We start from the raw sequence: 17,723 nt of genomic DNA on the forward strand, positions 1-17,723 counted from the left end.
AGACCGACGGACTACGAGGTCGTTGGCAGTGCAGTAAGCAATCCTGTGGAATAAGGGACCATCATTCGTCTGACTTACGAATTTTCGGCAGAAAATTACCAGATTTTCGCATTCGCATACTAGATATACCTGGCCAACTGGGCCGTCAACGAGAGTCAGCAACGAGACCTGGAAAATTGAAACTGACTCAAGACAGTAAATCTTTTCGAACCCCCGCTTTTCTTTAGGTTTCGACTAAGAGAGCGAACCTCGTTCCTCGTTCAACATTTCAGCAACGAACCTCGCTCTTTGCGAAAACCTCGTTCATGAGATGCACCTTTTGGTCCTCCACCCGAACGGTCAGAGCTTATATGAAAGGGCTTGGTTTACTCCGTACAGTGGCTCATTACATCATGCAAAAAAGTCTGGGATGGAAGATGTTATACCGATCTGCGCAAACAAGTTTAGTTATAAGTAGAGATAGTCTCTCAATTGATTAGATCCGATACTACACAACACCATTCGTTTATCCTTTCTTTACTTATTCTCTCGACTATTATCTCTCTTTTTACCATTTTCCTTACTGCACTTATACATCCTAATGCTTCTTCAAGCTACAGCTTCGCTGCTGCTTGTAGCAGGTTCAGCTCTCGCTGGACCTGTTGCAAGGGCAGACAAGAATGCAGTCGTCTACGGTTCCAAAGGAACTGTGTCTCTCAAATCTGACGGGAAGAAACCTCATATCATGATTCTCGACTACGGCGAGAATTTTGAGGGTCATCCTACCTTTGAGGTTGTCTCTGCTTCTGGTGATACCTCGGCCTTTGAGCTCACCTATGCCGAGTCCAAGTATGCTTTTAGCAACTACCAAGTATGTACATGCAGCGCCTAGATATTATGTCAACAGATTAACTCCCCGCTCAGAGTGACGGACCCCTTCCCCTGGCAGCTGCCATGGACACCTACCGCGTGAACCGATACAACATCACGAAGCGCGAGACCTTCAACAACCGTCTCGTTCAGGGAGCTTTCCGGTACCAGAAGCTGAACCTCTCTTCGCATGGAGAGCTGCGTCTCAGAAAAATTGGCGTGAAACCGACCGTTCATACCACGCCCCTCACCAAACTTCCCGGACGGTTTGAGTGTTCGGACGAGGACTTCAACCGCATCTGGCTCACAGGTGCCAGGACCGCTCAGCTTACTGAGATTCCCAAGGACACTATCCCCGACTTCTGGCAGGTTTCCAATGAAGGATCTTTTGTTGAGAGCTCTGCGCCCCAGGCCCTCGGCAGCGCTGCGGCTGCTCAGTTGACCGCCTACCAGCTCGATTTCCAGGTCAAGCCTGTTACTGGCGAGTTCGGCTTCTCCGTTCTGTCAGACACTCTCAACGAAGCTATTGTTGTTACATGCGATGTCAAGACTGGCAAGGTCACGGCCACGGGTGCTTCCAAGTCCGGATCGATCCCACCTTCTGCTGATGTCAAGGTCAGCGAGTGGATGTCTGTGCATGCCAAGGTGAACATGACCGAGATTTCCATTCTAGTCAATAACAAGACCGTTCTCGACTTCAGCCAGACCGAAAAGTTCTACGGCTCCTTTGGCCTCGGTGCTCCTCTCGGCCACTCCGCTTACTTCCGCAACCTCAAGGCTGCGACTCTCGATGGCACTGAGATCTACTCTAATAACTTGACGGATCCTAGCTTTCTGAAGGACTTCTTTATGGGAACCAACCCCGCCGATACTATTGTTGATGGTTCCAGGCGCGATAGAATCGCTTACACTGGTGATCTCGACGTTGCACTTGGATCGACCTACGCCAGCACCTACGGAAGGTCTTTCGTTGAGGGTTCTCTCGACCTTCTAGGCTCTTATCAGGCAACACCCGGATTCTTTATCCCAACCGCCAAGATCCAGCAAGAGCCTCTCAAGGAGCTTCTCGACGTCAACATCACTGGTCTCATCGGTTACTCATTCAACTTCCTGAACGCACTTGCTAAGAACTACGAGGTTCTGGGTGATAAGCAGTTTGCAAAGGAGTGGGCTCTTCGCACTACTGCTATGCTGGACTGGGCGCATTCTCAGTTGAAGAATGGTCTTTTCACTCTCGACAACCCTGCATTCACTGGAGACTGGAACTACTACGATCCTCCTCAGACCGGCGCGAGTTCCAAGTTCAACGCGCTATATGCCTACAGCTTGCAACAGACTCAGGATCTCCTCAAGGTTGCTGGCGTCAACACCACTGTTTACCAGACTCGTCTCGACAACCTGCGCAAGGCTATTCACTCTAACCTCTGGAGCGATACCCTTCAGGCTTACGTTCTGTCTAACGAGATTACCACTGGATTCGCCCAGGACGCCAACGCCATCGCTATCCTCGCCGGTATTCCTCAGAGCCACAACATCTCCGCTACTTCTTTGCTATCGACCATGAACAAGGAACTTCAGCTCAAGGCTGGACCTCTTGCCTTCAGCAACGCTACCGCCAAGTCTGGTTTCGCTCAGAAGATCAGCCCTTACGCCTCTGCCTATCATCTGCGCGCAGCCTTCGAGTCCGAGGATGATGTGATTGTCAAACGTTTGTTGAAGAGTCTCTGGGCTCCTATGGCGAACCCTGCACATGCAAACTACACCAACTGCTTCTGGGAGACTCTTGACCCAGATGGTACACCTGGTCTGGGAATCATCACCTCTCTCTGCCACGGCTGGGCTTCTGGACCTACTGTTGAGCTGAGTCGACATGTTCTCGGTGTTCAGGCTGCTGAACCTGGGTACAAGAAGTGGGATGTTAAGCCTCTGACTTTGGGTCTGGAATGGGCTAAGGGTCGGGTTCCTACTGAGCATGGAAACGTTGAGGTTGATTGGAAGTTCAAGTCTGGTCTTCTGCAGATGACTGTTCGTGGACCCAAGAATGGTAACACCGAGGGAACTGTATACCTTCCTCGACCTCTGCCTACTCCTCTTGAGAAGAGTGTCATCAAGATGAACGGAAAGATTGTCAAGGGTGACAAGTTCACCGTAGCTTGTGGACAGAAGATCACTATCAAGCAGACCCATGCTTGATTCATGGGTTATCCATTGTAGTTATTGACTACGAGCATTGCGTTAAAAACTTGCTTGACATCCATCTTTGATCGTCTCTCAGTAGACTGTAAAATAGATAGAGGCTTCCATTACACCGTTTCTTCCATTCTATAAAATGGAGAACACTTTGGAATGACTCGCTGGACGCAACGTGTGGGCACTGGCTTCTTTAGAGTTTCAGAAGGATACCGCCCATAGGTCTTGATAACTCGTAAGAGTGCCGTAGTTTTCTTCATCATAGTCAAGGAGTAGATTTCTGTATTTATCGACGAACTAAATAGTCAGAAGTCTAATCGAATTGGATGGTAAACACTGCTGAGCTACTTGATGAGTGTCGCTTCTAGTTGACGAACCCGACGACTGATTCCCACATTGCAGGACTTCTCTCCTATAGTGAGCCGCAGGCGAACGGCTCGCCCCTAGCCCGTCTGCAAGGTACTTGGGGCTTTCTTCTCTGCCATACAAGCTCGAATCTTGCACCCGGTAACTTGGTTTAAGAAGCGTGATGCAGACCTGAGAATATTATTCTTCCCTGAGACGATATTCCTCAAGCTTCCACGTCTCATAAATGAATTTCATTTCCTCTAGATTGCCTGGGTAGATTGAGTCGCAAAAAGGATTAGAGGCGAGGAAGTTGGAGAATTCTTTGACGATAGCGCAGCTTCGCGCCTGAGGTTTGAGGGTCCAGAGATTTGTCAGAAGGTTGTTTCCATGTAGACTAATATGATAGCAGAAAAGTTCATTTTCTTGAGGTGTCCTTTCAAGGAAGTCCACTATCTCGGATTCAGTTACCGTCTCTAATGTGTCGTTGCCAAGCTCTATAGTTGTAGGTAATTCCGAGGGAAGAAGGTTTCGCACAGACCTAATTATATCTCGATACTTCTTTTTATAGTGTTCCGGTGCATCGAAGACATAACGGTTGTCTTCCCAGGTACTTTTCTCGCAATCTTGATCCCAACTCCAAGGACGCAAGTCGCTCGGGCTAAAAGCCCCATTCGTCTGGAATCTCTGTAAGAAGATATGTTTAGAGGTAAACATACTCTGAAAGAGGAAGCCTTCTGGCCCATAGGAGATATTACAAAAGCACTCAAATCGCAGAAAGCACTCAACGAATATCCATGTCTGCCGTTGCAGGGTTTTATCAAGCCCAACTTTTGGTCCAATCCACCACTTTTGCCACCATTTGTTGAATACATGACGTATCTCTGGTATCAAGCCTATCGCAGCTGCGACGATATGTAGGTTAGACTCCCATTCAGGTGGCATGTTCATAATGTCGTGGGAAAGGACTGAGGTAAGGATAGGGTGAAGAGCATTTTCGATCTCTGATCTAGGCCTCCCCCTCAATCTGGCTCTCAAAGCCCGAACACGAGTCAGAAAGACGATCAGAGGGATGTTCGCTGGATGTCCGTAGTATTTATAAATGATTGGAAGGTGAGGCTTTAGGATAGACGCGCGATGATCCCCAAGAAAATGCCGCCTTACTGCTGGCGACGCTGAAGTGAGAGATAACAGCTGTTGTGGATTGAGAAACATCATGATCTGGACGTTCATCTCCATCGGAAGACGGCTGAAGCCGTCAAGAGCCCGGGGAGGGGACTCTTGTTGTTGCGACATAATGGGGAGGATGTGAAAGAAGCTGACAAACTGAGCAAGGGCAATGTCTCGCCCCATGGTTCAATTTTATAATCGATTCGCTTGTGACTCATCTGCAGAAGTATCAAGCTTTGACTCATAGTTGGATAGATGGCGGAACGCGATAACTCTAAAAAGTGCCGGAAAGTTTCTCCTCGCAGCCACAAAAGCCATCATGACTCATGACGAGTTTACTGTACCTTGCGGCGGGAAGATCACTATCAAACAGGGCCGGACTCGATCTATCATATACGAAATATATACATTTAATGCCTGTCAATTCTCTCCAGATTTACCTGTAACTTAAGCTAGATACAGTTTGCAATCTTGAGTTTTGAGGCATACAAGTTACCCAGAATCTAATAAATAAAGTAGAACCAGGGGGTCTGGGATCCCAGGGCTTCAGGCACATGCGTATCACAGTCTAAGTTGTGGGCTAGAAGTGTCATTTGCAGTTGAGACTTGTGGCTGTGGGCTTATTCCGGCAGAGAGAACCTAGTACCACATTTTCAATGGTGAACGCCCTCCAGGAAGCAGGTTACTGGAACCTCCACTTCCGCGCAATAAATACCATTTCGTCCAAATCGGGATTGTATGCGATTTTGCGGTCAGGCTGAGAAGCGGCCACAGAAGTATATGCATCAACAATGGAATTCTCCAAGATTTCAGTATCAAGAGATGACACGTGACTCAGGAGCATATTGCCTTGTAAAGCAAGGTGGTAGCAAAAGTGTCTATGCTCACTCTGCTTCCTGTTGAGAAAGTCGCAGATTTCAGACTGCTCTGTGGTAAGAGGTGGCCGCTTGCCACGTCTTGTGTTTCTCCCTTGTTTTCTTCGAAGTGATATGTCCACAGAATTGATGAGCCGATCGAACCAATGTGTGAATTCATATGGAGCCTCAAAACTGTACTCTGTGACTCTATATGGGTCCCAGAACATCCATCCATAGTGTCCACGGCCGCCGTGAAGTGTTCGTCTGTACGACGGCGCAAGATCGCTTGGAATCTGAGCTTCGCCCGCCATGAAGGGCCCGAGAAAGATAGTTCTCAAGTTCCACATATCTTGACATGGAAACCCGTCAGGGTGGTAAAAGATGCAGCAGAAGCATTCGAACCGCAAGAAGGATTCGGTGAATCTCCATGCCCCCCAGTAAGGTGCCTTATCAAGCTCCTTTAGAGACTTGTTCTGCCGGTGACCGCGCCACCTACGAACGGCGCCCCTTAACTCTGGAATCATATCCTCTGCCATTACTAGTACAGGGAGGTTTGACTCCCATCTTGGCAGTATCTCTGTGAAGCGCAGAGAGAGGAACGAGTCAAAGACAGGCCTGAGATGATTCTCAACCACGTCTCTAGGTTTCCACTTGACCGGTGACCGTAGCATTCGAAGGCGTAGTATTCGAAGGCGAGTGAGAAGTTGAAGTAGTGGTATGGCTGCTGGATCGGCATAATGATCATGCAACCATGCCATGTGTGACCGCCTTATAAAAATACAATTTATGACTCATTTTCAGTATAGCAGGATGGCTTAACTCACACTTGGGGTGATGACGGGATGGAATAACCTTAAAGTCTGTGGTAGAGTTCACGCTCTCACCTATAGAGGCTGTCATTGGGAACTACGCTATAGGCTTAACTTACTTTTTATGGACGCCATACCATTGATATGTATAGATTGTTGACTCACTATTGACAAGTAAACTAAGAGAAACTCCATTATTCAGAATTAAATGTCTATACCGAAACGCCAGTTGGCTCGCTCGCGCCTGTCCCTGGATGATTGGTGAGTTGATGACTGTTGCCCAGGACGAGTCATGTTATCTGCAGCCAAGCCTTTGACCATGGGGATTTATGGCTCAAGGCGCTATAAAACTCAGGACCTATTACGTGTATTTAGTTCAAGAAATGTTCCCTCATCAGAAAATCTTCATAGGATCATTGAAGGAGGTGGTTACGTCTTACATTAACCTGGCAAACCCCAGCTCTCACCACAATAGTCTTCACACTTGCATTTAGTTATTCAGTACATAGAGGAGTCAGAGTGGTCTTGTATCCCTTGTCGTATTTACAAGCATGGAATGACTTCGTCTTGTTGCTTCTTATTCCTGTGGGTCTCAGCAACGTCCGACGGCCCTCTCCGCACCGATTTGCCAGAACCTTCGGCATAAATCGTTGGCCTGTATCGCATGAGAACCCCTTTTGTTTACCATGGAGTCCTATGGATTGTCCTTGGGTGGTCGCCACTAGTACAGCGTGCCATCACTAATGACCAGAATCGGACTGCACTTAGTCTCAGGCCGCAGCTCCGCAGCCAAAAGCCGTCCAGACTTCCAACTCCCCGCCTCCAGCATCTGGAGAAGACTCAGACTGACTCCGCGAGGTTCGTACTTCTCCTTGAGCATCTTGTGCAGCTCATCGAGCAGTGCGACAGTCAAAGCACGCCACTCCACGATCACGTCGTCAGAGGCCTCAAACTGCGGAAGCTCTTGTCCCGAGCTTTCCTTTCCAGCCTTCAAGTCGTCCGGCTTCAGCTTCAATACTCCAAGGTCAACAAACAGACCGCCGTTGCGGTATTCGGGCAGTCCAGTGCCAAGATGCATGTTCTTCCAGGTGAAACCCAACTGTCTCTCAAAAATGACAGAGAGAGAATAGGCCAGCCATTGGGTGAGCTTGTGAAAAGGTTGGATCTTGCTCTTGGGGTCTTTATCGCCCTTGCTATCCGCGATGTCGGAGAGTAGTTCGAGAGGCCAAGCGTCTCCGATGGGATGGCCATTGAAGACGGTGCGATTTCCAGGCCACGAAGGAATGAGGAGGTCCTGTAAGCAGAACCAAAGCTGTTCGTAGTCAAGTGTTTTAGATCCAGAGGCCTTTGATGTGAGGTAGTCTGAAACACTGCGTCAGCCATGCATATGCTCACCGCCTATCTGTGGCTACTTACCAACAAGGTTTCCAGGACGGCCCAGCTCGCCGAACACTTCAGGGTGCTTCAGCAGGTTGGAGCCAACGGCTTGAAGTAGCTTCACTCGCGATGACACTCCAACCATGGGATTCTCGGAAGATACCTGGAAGTGCTGTTCAAAGCTGCTGTCTTGCAGCTCAACCAAGCCCTTCGCTACAGCAGTCTATTAGCCCACGCAGATGGAAAGCATTCAAAAAACTTACCATCGACCTTCTCCTTGAGAGAACTGTCAGAGCTGAAAGACCCAGCGGTAAACATGTGGAGCGAAGCCACAGCGATACCCTCACTCCGAACAACGACCTGTCCAGTCTCAGGCTCTTTGAACCGCCAGACATCGCCTGCTCCGGCATCCAGAAGCACCGACACAAAGAACAAATCGACCAAGCGTCGAGTAATCTCGGTTTTGTCAGCGCCACCTTCGCTGGACCATCTCTTCACGAGGGCATCAACGCGTGCGACGTCACCAACCTCAAAATGTTGCCAGCGGCCGTGAGGGGGGATGGTGTCGTACTTGTCAGGGCCGAAATCGCGCTAAGCATTGTTAGGGTCATCTTTCAAGGTGATTTCCAGTATCATGGTATTGCTCACATCGATGACTTTAGATACGTAATCAGCGACCGCTCCCATCCGGCCTTCGTCATAATCGAAGTGCTTCAGGTTCCCTTGCTTTGCTGATTCAAAGACTTTAGACGCTTGGTCTCGGACGGCTTGGAGAGAGAGGAGATATTTGAGGTCGTTATCCATTTTGAAGTAATTGAAGTACTGAGTGTTTGTTTTGTGATGCTTTGCTTTGCTTTGTTGTCCCTGAGTGTTGTTGGTTTAAATGCTGCTGATAAGATATGACAGATAGCAAGCAATCTTCGGCGGACTCCGAAAAGGCGGGGTTACAGGGCGGGTCAAGCGCTATCCAATGGCTTCACCCGCATCACTCCGCTAAAAACATGAACCCCTCAGTGAGCAACGTAACCTTCATAATTACACTGTAGGTAATTCACATGTGTTCGAGTTCCCGAGTCGCCAAAGAAGCGTGACTGCATAGTTGCAGTCTGCATTTTACTCATATCATGGTAGAAAGGCTCGTCATCATGCATTATATTGTACCGTGTTTCTCATCTACTGCTTTGCGTTGAAAAGTCTTCAGTCCTGGCCCTTCGGGTCCCATCTCTGCTTGTGAGTTGTGACTATCATCCAAGACATGGCGTCAAAGGGGTCACACAGTCCTTCACCTACGCAAGGTCAACATCAATTTGAAGATAACATCGTATTCGATTATCATGAACTTGACCATGCCCCGGCAACCTCACAAGGCACTTTCCTCAAGGGTTCAAAGGAGGGCGTGGAACCCTTAGAGGAATACCAGGAAGGCGGCTATCACCCAGTCCATATTGGAGATGTGCTTGGCCCATCGGATCGGTATCGAGTCATTCACAAACTCGGTCATGGTGGTTTCGGAACAGTTTGGCTCTGTCGAGACTCGGTAGAAACCCGTTACGTTGCCCTCAAGGTCATGGCCAGTGATCTGAAGTCCGACGAGATTCTTGACTTCAGCTTGGCGGACCTTGATCAATCAATGCCAGGTGCCCAGTTCATCGCGACTCCACTCGATTCATTCTCCGTTAGTGGTCCAAATGGGACCCATCAGTGCCTAACACTGCCACCACTTGGGCCTTGTGTTTCACCTCGTTTATGGATGCGATTGGAAATGGACCCTGCTGCTATCCTACGGAAATTCGCCTATCAGACTACGCAGGCGTTAGCCTTCTTGCACAAGAATCAGATCTGTCATGGAGGTATGTTCTGTCCCGACTTTACATCTTGAATATAGCTTTAGAGCGACTACTAACATGCTTCCACCAGACTTTCGCCCATCTAATATTTTAGTCAGGCTGAGCAACTTGGATCACCTCTCTGAGGATGAGCTCCTCTCTCTGATAGGGCATCCCGAGGAAGTCCAAGTGCAGACGGAGTCAGGAGAAGACCTTCCAGTATCTAGCCCAAGATATCTTGTACAACCAGCAGACATCTCTAGACTCGGGAACGAATTCCTGACAGAGGAGATTTGCATCATTGATTTTGGCGAGTCATTCAAATTTTCATCACCACCGGAGGATCTCGGTATCCCAGAGAACTACCTTCCACCGGAGATCCTTCTTGAGCGCCCTGATGCGGTTGGTCCCGCCTGCGATCTTTGGGCTCTCGGTTGCACCCTATTCGAAATCAGGGAGCAACTCCCGCTCTTCTACATGATCTACGACAGGGATGAACTACTAGCAGAGATGGTAAGGTTCTTCGGCAAACTCCCAGAAGATTGGTGGGCGAAGTGGGACGCGCGGGAGGAATACTTTGACGTGGATGGGAAATGGCTTCGTGAAGAAGACTGGTCCCTTGAAGTGGCGCTGAGCAAACCAATCGAGATCTTTGAATCGGGAGAGAAGTACAAAGAGGGACCTAAGAAGTCATTACAAACTCCTGAAGCTGAGCAGAAGTTGATGGCGGATCTGCTATATCGGCTGTTCAAGTATGATCCTCAAGAACGGATTAGTGCAGAGGAGGCTCTTAGACATACATGGTCTATACTATAGATTTTACACAGACCCTTATGGCCAATTAGTGTTTACGCCATATTTCAGGGTAGCTAATAAGTGTCGATTTTCCCAAGACGATCATCCGCCGATCTAGGGTTTAAGTTAGCCTGATTACTCATCTTAGCTCAATTTCTCGTCTCAGGCGAACGAGCCATAAAACGATCTCGATTTCATCCTACCTAGTCAATTAATCATCCATTGAGTCTCTTTTTAAGCTTATTTAGTGGAATCTACTTGGCCATGACGAAATCCAATGCTGCCCAAGAAAACTCCATTGTTACATCTTTCGTAATAAACTGAAGAGTTTACTCCATACAGCTTCCTTCTATGCCTCATAATCTCATGTCAATTGCTCTTTGCCAAGCAACCAGAAACCCCATCTTCACCAACATCTCAATACTCTTATCGCCTGTCGCTGTCAATTGCTCGACACATTGGTAATTCGTTTCTCCTTGCAGACGAGTTATCGTTCCTTCGGGCTCTCAATCTTGTCTCCGGGCTTTTTGGCCGAGATAGCAACATAGTGCCAACGTCCGTGGCCCCGATATGACTCCACACCGGCCACTGTGTTGATGAAGTGTTTCTCCAAGCCCAACAAAGTGACGAATAGCCACGGAATGTAGGCGACCAAGTAGAACAGTCGTGTCATAGGCTTTATCTTGTCCGAGTAGTCTCTCACAACGACATCGGTAAAGCCGGCCTCCTCAAGCATGTCCTTGAAGACACCAGGGTGTGATAGATCATTTGTTGGCATGGCAGCAATGTCATTGATCTTGCGCATCGAGTTGGCCATCTCATCGGTGGAATTGTCAATGAACTCGTGGTCATACTCGAAGAGCGCGATGTGGCCACCGGGACGAAGTTTTTGGTAGAAGCCAGCAAGGACGCCCTTTGGGTCTGTAGCATGCACGAACGTCTCCATGGTGTAGATGCCATCGACAGACTGGTCATCCAAAGACTCAAGGTGATGATAGTCCATCCGCCGCACGCTGACCTGGCCGTCGGGCAAGCCAGCACGGGCAACGTTGCGCTTGGCTTTGGCAACGTGATGGGGGACAACGTCGAATGCTTGCACGCGGTACTTGAACTTTGTAGCCATTCGTATCGCGACGTGTCCGACACCGCAGCCCGCGTCGAGAACTTGGGCCCCGGGAGGGAGGTTCAGCGCCTCACCAAGCTTGTCCTCCATGCGCCGGAGAGCGCGGCCAATTGGGAATGGCCATCGTGTGTCATGTTCGTAGTAGCCAAAATGGCGCGTGTCGCCGAGGAACAGCTTATAACCAATTCTCGACTCGAAGGTGTTGTAGTAGGATTGGAGCTTGGGATTGGGATTGATCAATGGCTCTGACTCGGACGCCATCTTGAGCAGCGCCTTGGGCTGTATAAACAGGTCGGTCGGGCAGGTCGGGTCGGGTCGAGGCGGGGAGCGCGGGGGCAGCACGAGAGCTGTCGTGGGATGAAAGGAGACAGGAGACGACACAGTCGTAGGTCTAGGCGAGTGGGATGAATTCTGAGGATTCGAAAGAGACGAGCTGAGGGGATTAGTGCAGATATTGAAACAGGAAATGTCCACGAAGAGACGACACGTGTGTGTCTTACGTTCTGCAACGAATTGCTTGGTTGGCAGGCGACTTGAAAAAGAGGCTGGATTCAACGGGAGCTCTTCAGGGGGGGGGGGGGGGGGCGCAAATTTGCCCACCGTTGAGCAAGCCTCCTCAATCCGATTGGTCAAGATGTGCTCAATTTAACGGGTGTAGCCTCTTGTGCCGCGCTGAGGACCCGGCCCGCTAAATCAAACCGTCCACTCAACACGACACGTTTAGCGCTCAGCCCCTCCAAAGTACGTACATACGAATACGTAGGCGCCCGCCCTGCTTGCCCGAAGCGTTTACTTGCATGTGATTGCGCTGCAGGAGCACGGTACACATTCATGTCGAGTATATGAGAGAGCCAATTGTTATTAATAAATATCAAGTCGAACAACCAACATGCATCAGGCAGACGGATTTGGTAATTGAGAGACTCCTGGCCTGACAATTGTCATCACACAATTTGTTTCAGAGGGTGTGATTGTTGGTTGCAGATATGCATGTTGGTTCTGCTGAAGATGTGCCACCAAGGGGGCCAAGAGCGAGATAACATGGACTTTCCATTTGTCTTCGTAAACAGATTGAACGAAGATGCCGGTTAATAAATATATGTATGCCGGTCAACATGTCGTCACATTGTAACAATTAATTTATCTCACGGCTCCCGTGGTGCCTCTGGCCAGTCACCATGAGCTCAAACACGTCTGGCCATCAGCCATTGGTTGGTTGGCAAGACAGCAGTGATGACAGAGGATCTCTTGACGTTTTATGGTCATGTCTTGTTACTTTGCTGCTATGCGCCTGGGTTTCTACGTACCCCAATGCTGGCTCGCCTCACGACAAATGGTACCACCCACTTCTCGATAAGTTCAATCTCGCGATTATCACGTTTCTTGGTCCGGATTTCCTTTTCGGTATTGCTTTAGGGCAATTTTCCAGCGCTAGGTTAAGTGTCAAGGTATAACAGGCAAACTATACAACTAAGGACGCTGTAACTAACACTTTTGCGACAGGCTTTTAAGAGAGACAGTCACTTGACCAGAGGTCAAAAGTGGAAGCTCATACATGGTTTCTTCGTGGACATGGGCTGTCTCCATCTTACAGCGCCTGACTACTCTATCGCTGATGGCAAGAGCTTTCCAATCGACGCTAAGCAATTCCACTATCTCGTTAAACACGGTTTTGTCGAGTTCCCGGATATAGATAAGCTAGAGATCAAGGAGCGCAATTCGGTGGATACGCTCTCACGGTCAGTATACCACAGAGGTGCGACATGAAACTGACGTGTGTCGTGCGTCTCACCTCGATGGAGTTGTCCCTCATGTATCAAGCTCATTCCTTGCAGGATTATTACGGTGTTTCAAGCCGCGTGGTTCACTATCAAGGAACTTGCGCGTATCCACAAAGGATATCCGATCTCAACCTTAGAGTTAACGACACTGTCATTCTGCTTTATTACATTCGTGATATCAGCTCTCTGGTATCATAAACCTTCTATCTCTAAGCCTCAATTCATTACCACAAAAGACGACATCACGATCGAAGAAATTCGTGAGTATGCCAGAGGCAACGTAGGTTGATCTAGTCTCCAACCAGTGTTGAAATCGAAGACTAACGTATCAACAAATAGACTCACCCGGGGCTGCAAGTCGATTATTACCGAACCCCATTAGACTTCATCAGCAGAAGACAGTTCGGCATAGACGCTCATTGGAGGTATTATGTCTCATTAGCACATAAGCTACGAATAAATTTTGTATCTCGACCTGTTTCCCGAACACCTTGGGATCGAGTACCTTCAGATATCTGGCTGATCCCCGAGCCTTGGTTTGCTCCAGGAGCCGCCCTGATCTTGATCGGCTTCAGTGTCATATTCGTCCTCGCGTGGAACTTCCAGTTCCCAACTGCCTCCGAGAAACTCTTGTGGAGGATCTGCAGTGCTTATCATGCCGCATTCAGTATCTACGGGGGAGCCTACTATGCGGTTGAGATGTTCAAGCCTAGCAAAAGAAAAAAGGCAGCGCCCATTGCTCAGCTCAGCAGCCAACTCAGGACCAACAGTATGGAGTCCATTGAGATGGAGTCTCAGCGCAGAGTCACCTTTGGGCGGCGCAGGTTCTTGCGCTTTGTTGAACGAGCTAGGGTCTGGAGGAATCTGTCGGAGGACCAGGATCCTGAAATGGAAGTTCCCCTCCGGGTCATCATCCCTGTCACTGTTGCGTGTTTTGTATACTGCCTTTGTCGTTTTTATATCTACATCGAAGACCTGATCTCACTACGGCTACAGCCTGCGGAGGTGTACTTAACCGTAAATAGGTATTTACCATTCCTGCCTGGAGGACTATAGGTTAATCCAATTAGGCTATAACGCTGGTAAACTCACTGGCAATATCACCATTCTCCTGGGGCACTACAATCTCTAGGACCTTTAGTTCTAGTACTATAGAGTTTAGTCAATCCGCTTAGGGGAAGCCAGAAGACCTGGGACCTCTATCATTTACCATAAATGATGAAAAGACTTAGATAAGTTTATGAAATCCTCGGCAAAGATAAGCAACCGAAAAGCACAATAAGAGCCGCACAAGAAAGACGTGACGATCAAAAATCCGACCTGAACGCCCAAATATGGATCTCTGCCCTGCGAAATGTTCTATGTCCTGCTCAGAAAAGCAAAAATGCCCTTCCTCGGTCACTGTGATGTCAGTCCTTCTCCATCAGAATCTCCAGTACCTCTAATCTTGCTAAACCGACTCCTTCTCCAGTTCTGGAATCTATGGTGCCAGTTCCTCACAGGATGCGGTCACTGATCAAGATCCCACTCAACAAGACTCATGATAAGAAAGGCTACCTGCATCCCCATGTAAAAATATCTCAGACTTGCGGCAAAGGCGTGGCTATGCCTTGCCTGCCTACCTATCTACTCATTCAATAGCCAGATATTGAGTTTCATTCCTGCAATCTCGTTGCAAGTTATACATTTAATTACGTCCTAGTAATCACATCGCTCTCATTTCTATTCGTAATATGAAGATACGTCAATGGGAGCAATGACTTGAGTAACTGCTGGCACCATTGAGTTGAGCAGCTGGGCGGTAAGAAAATGCGCGTAAGTGGCTGTGCTCCAGGCACCACAACCGGGGTCTGGTGGTTTTGGCGGCCTCTGATTGACTTATTGTAGTATCACAGACATGATCTGATCTGCAGGGGTCTGGGTGCGTCGGCAGGCCATGGCCTGGCCGCGGGATAGCCCTATGAAGGCAAGAAACATTATAGATTCAGCACTAATCGATGAAAGAGTGTAATTTTCATCAATAGAGAACGCAGAACAATTGGCTGATTCTCCCAACCCCTTCCAAGATTAGTGGTTTCTTGCTCCCTATTGCCTTGTTCTTCATCTAGCCCAGACTCAATTATGTGGCATAACCGTACTGATATACACTGTTTTGCAGCAGTCAGACCTCTCTTGGCAGCTATGCAAGTTGATTGTGACAGATAGGTTTCGCGGCGCACGGTTCTATCTTATGCAACTGGTTTTAGTCATGATGATGTTTTGAAGCAGGGATTACGAGAGTCGCAGACATATTTGTCATCAATAAAGATATAACATTAAACTCATTCAGCTAGCCAATTAGACTAGACCTAAAACAATTATCATAGACAGGCTAACGCGCGCTTACTAACTATCGCGGTGCCCTCTTCGTGTGAATGTGACAAGACGGTAATTAGACCTTGCTGGGAGCAATCTGGTGGACCTCCTGATCCTCCGAAGAAATTCTCTCGGTCTCCTTGCTGAGAACCTCCTTCTCAACGTGCTCAAGATCGACATCGGCCACAGCGGCATCGTCACCATCAATAACCTTGGCCAACTCCTCAAGCGTAGGTCCACGAGTCTCGACATACATGAAGAAAATGAAGATGACTTCACCAGCGACCCAGATGGTGTAAATAAGGTAGAGTCTCCAGGTGTTGCCCCCGTATCCAGTTTCCTTCTCGCCCTCGGGAACAGCGGGGGCTTGCCAGCGCTTGAAAGCAAGAGGGTTGAGGTAGTTGTTGAGCAGAAGAGCGATTTGGACCGAAATGTTGAGGAACATTAGACCCTTGGCACGGAGAGAGTAGGGAAGAATCTCGACAGCATAACCGATCAGGAGACCAGACCAACAAGTCGAGTAAAAGACACCGTGAAGCCAGACGAGGAAGATCATGGCGTTGTTGGCGCCAGGAGCCTGGTGCTGCTCGTGGAGACCGCAGGTAAGGGTCCAGAAGAGCAGAGTCAGACACATACCGCCAGTGGCGAAGAGGAAGGAGAAGCGACGGTTCAGACGTTCGACGAGGAGAGCGCAGCCGATGGAGACAAACAGATCAAGAATGGTTTTTCCAGCGGTGATGATGAGGCGTTCGTTCTCGCTATCAAGACCAGCGTTGATGTAGAGACGGGCAGAGTAGTTGGAGACAACTCCGTTGCCTGACCACTGGGAGAAGAGGCCGAGGGAGAAGAGGACGAGGAGACGGTAGCGATTACCCTTGGTCTTGAAGAAGTCGGTATACCGGGAGCTGTTGTTGGCGAGCTGCTCAGCCTTGATGGTGTCGCGGATCTCACGGTACTCGAACTGGACGGTTGGGTGGTTCTGATTGCCGTTGGCGTGGTACTTGGAGAGGATGTGAAGGGCTTCATCCTGGCGATCCTTGGCGATGAGGAATCGAGGGGATTCAGGGATCCCTAGAGTATTTCTGTTAGCAAGATCATTAAGCGATTCCATCAGAAGATTAACTTACACCAGAGAATGACGAGCTGAACGAGACCGGGAGCACCCTGGAGAATAGCGGGGAATCGCCACGACCAGTTGCTGTTGCCACCACCCCAGTAGTGAGTACCGAAGCAAGTCCAAGAAACAAGCAGAGAACCCATGTTCCAGAGACAGTTGTACACAGTGGTGAATCGAGCACGGTGCTGGGGATGGCACAGCTCAGCGAGAAGCATAGGAGAAGCAATTTGAGCAAAAGAGTTGCCGAAACCGAGAAGAACACGGCCGCCAGAGTAGGTAGCGTAATCAGGAGCTCCGGCCTGGAGACCAGCGCCGATAGCCATGAGGATAAAGCCTAGAGCGATACAAGGGCGACGACCCCAGCGATCGGCGATGACAGGGACAAGAGGGATAGAAGCGACGGAACCGATTTGATAGAGAGCGACTAAAAGACCAAGTCTGCTGCCTTCTGGCTTGTCGAAGAAATCGTTCCAGGTGTCAAAGTTTTGAACGACACCCATGTACATACTAAAAACGCGGCAAGTCAGTGGACTGTGACTGAATTCACAGATTCGGGGGTTTGCTTACCCGTCCCAGCCAGTTCCCATAGAAGAAACGCAAAGAGTACAAGCGTAAAAGGTCAAGACCCTCAGACCGGGGTCCTTGTACCAAGTAACATGCTCGAACTTGGGAGCTTCATCCTGAAGCTTCTTTGTCTTCTCGTCGACCCCGAGGCCGATGATGTCCTTGATGCCCATGACGATTTCTCAATCGAGGGAATATTAAAAGAGTAACAATTTGTTGTTATTCTGCCAGAAGCACTCAGTGGCTTAGCAGATTACTGTTGAGGTGAATAGTAAGAGGGAACGTGTAAAAAACGGGGGGAGATCCCAGATAGATATAGAAAACGTGTCGAGTGAGGCCAGAACACAAAATCTGAAATGTGACGGGCGTGCGGACCGGGTGACAGACCCCAGATCGAACAGAAGAACCGAGCAGGCAAAAAGACAAGCAGCGATTGAATCAAATGGCAGGCGTGCGGGTTCCACTCATTCGTTCGGAATGGGCGATCTTATTCCACCTTGGCTGTCTTGGAAGTCTTGGTATTCATGAGTGTCTAGCCAAGATGGAGGCCGGGCCGCACTCATTT

General features: G+C 49.0%; 6 protein-coding genes across 6 annotated transcripts; 3 read left to right on the top strand and 3 right to left on the bottom strand.

Moving 5' to 3' along the window:
- Positions 1–580: 580 nt before the first annotated feature.
- J7337_012995 (uncharacterized protein) lies at positions 581–3,042 on the top strand (the record flags this gene model as incomplete). The annotated part of the gene is made up of 2 exons (XM_044830491.1): positions 581–850; positions 904–3,042. The coding sequence occupies 2 exons, from the start codon at positions 581–583 to the stop codon at positions 3,040–3,042; spliced, it is 2,409 nt and encodes an 802-aa protein (XP_044675407.1).
- Positions 3,043–6,941: 3,899 nt separating this feature from the next.
- On the bottom strand, positions 6,942–8,401 carry J7337_012996 (uncharacterized protein; the record flags this gene model as incomplete). Its single annotated transcript, XM_044830492.1, has 4 exons — positions 6,942–7,582; positions 7,637–7,810; positions 7,861–8,188; positions 8,246–8,401. 4 exons carry the CDS (start codon positions 8,399–8,401, stop codon positions 6,942–6,944), a joined length of 1,299 nt encoding a protein of 432 aa, XP_044675408.1.
- A 451-nt stretch (positions 8,402–8,852) lies between these two features.
- J7337_012997 (uncharacterized protein) lies at positions 8,853–10,239 on the top strand (the record flags this gene model as incomplete). The annotated part of the gene is made up of 2 exons (XM_044830493.1): positions 8,853–9,447; positions 9,539–10,239. The coding sequence occupies 2 exons, from the start codon at positions 8,853–8,855 to the stop codon at positions 10,237–10,239; spliced, it is 1,296 nt and encodes a 431-aa protein (XP_044675409.1).
- A 466-nt stretch (positions 10,240–10,705) lies between these two features.
- On the bottom strand, positions 10,706–11,602 carry J7337_012998 (uncharacterized protein; the record flags this gene model as incomplete). The annotated part of the gene is made up of 1 exon (XM_044830494.1): positions 10,706–11,602. The coding sequence occupies one exon, from the start codon at positions 11,600–11,602 to the stop codon at positions 10,706–10,708; it is 897 nt and encodes a 298-aa protein (XP_044675410.1).
- A 1,311-nt stretch (positions 11,603–12,913) lies between these two features.
- On the top strand, positions 12,914–13,411 carry J7337_012999 (uncharacterized protein; the record flags this gene model as incomplete). Its single annotated transcript, XM_044830495.1, has 2 exons — positions 12,914–13,080; positions 13,177–13,411. The coding sequence occupies 2 exons, from the start codon at positions 12,914–12,916 to the stop codon at positions 13,409–13,411; spliced, it is 402 nt and encodes a 133-aa protein (XP_044675411.1).
- Positions 13,412–15,553: 2,142 nt separating this feature from the next.
- On the bottom strand, positions 15,554–17,331 carry J7337_013000 (uncharacterized protein; the record flags this gene model as incomplete). The annotated part of the gene is made up of 3 exons (XM_044830496.1): positions 15,554–16,548; positions 16,605–17,101; positions 17,162–17,331. 3 exons carry the CDS (start codon positions 17,329–17,331, stop codon positions 15,554–15,556), a joined length of 1,662 nt encoding a protein of 553 aa, XP_044675412.1.
- Positions 17,332–17,723: the final 392 nt, after the last annotated feature.

Source organism: Fusarium musae, chromosome 10 (genome assembly GCF_019915245.1).
Source record: "Fusarium musae strain F31 chromosome 10, whole genome shotgun sequence".
Lineage (NCBI taxonomy): Eukaryota > Fungi > Ascomycota > Sordariomycetes > Hypocreales > Nectriaceae > Fusarium > Fusarium musae.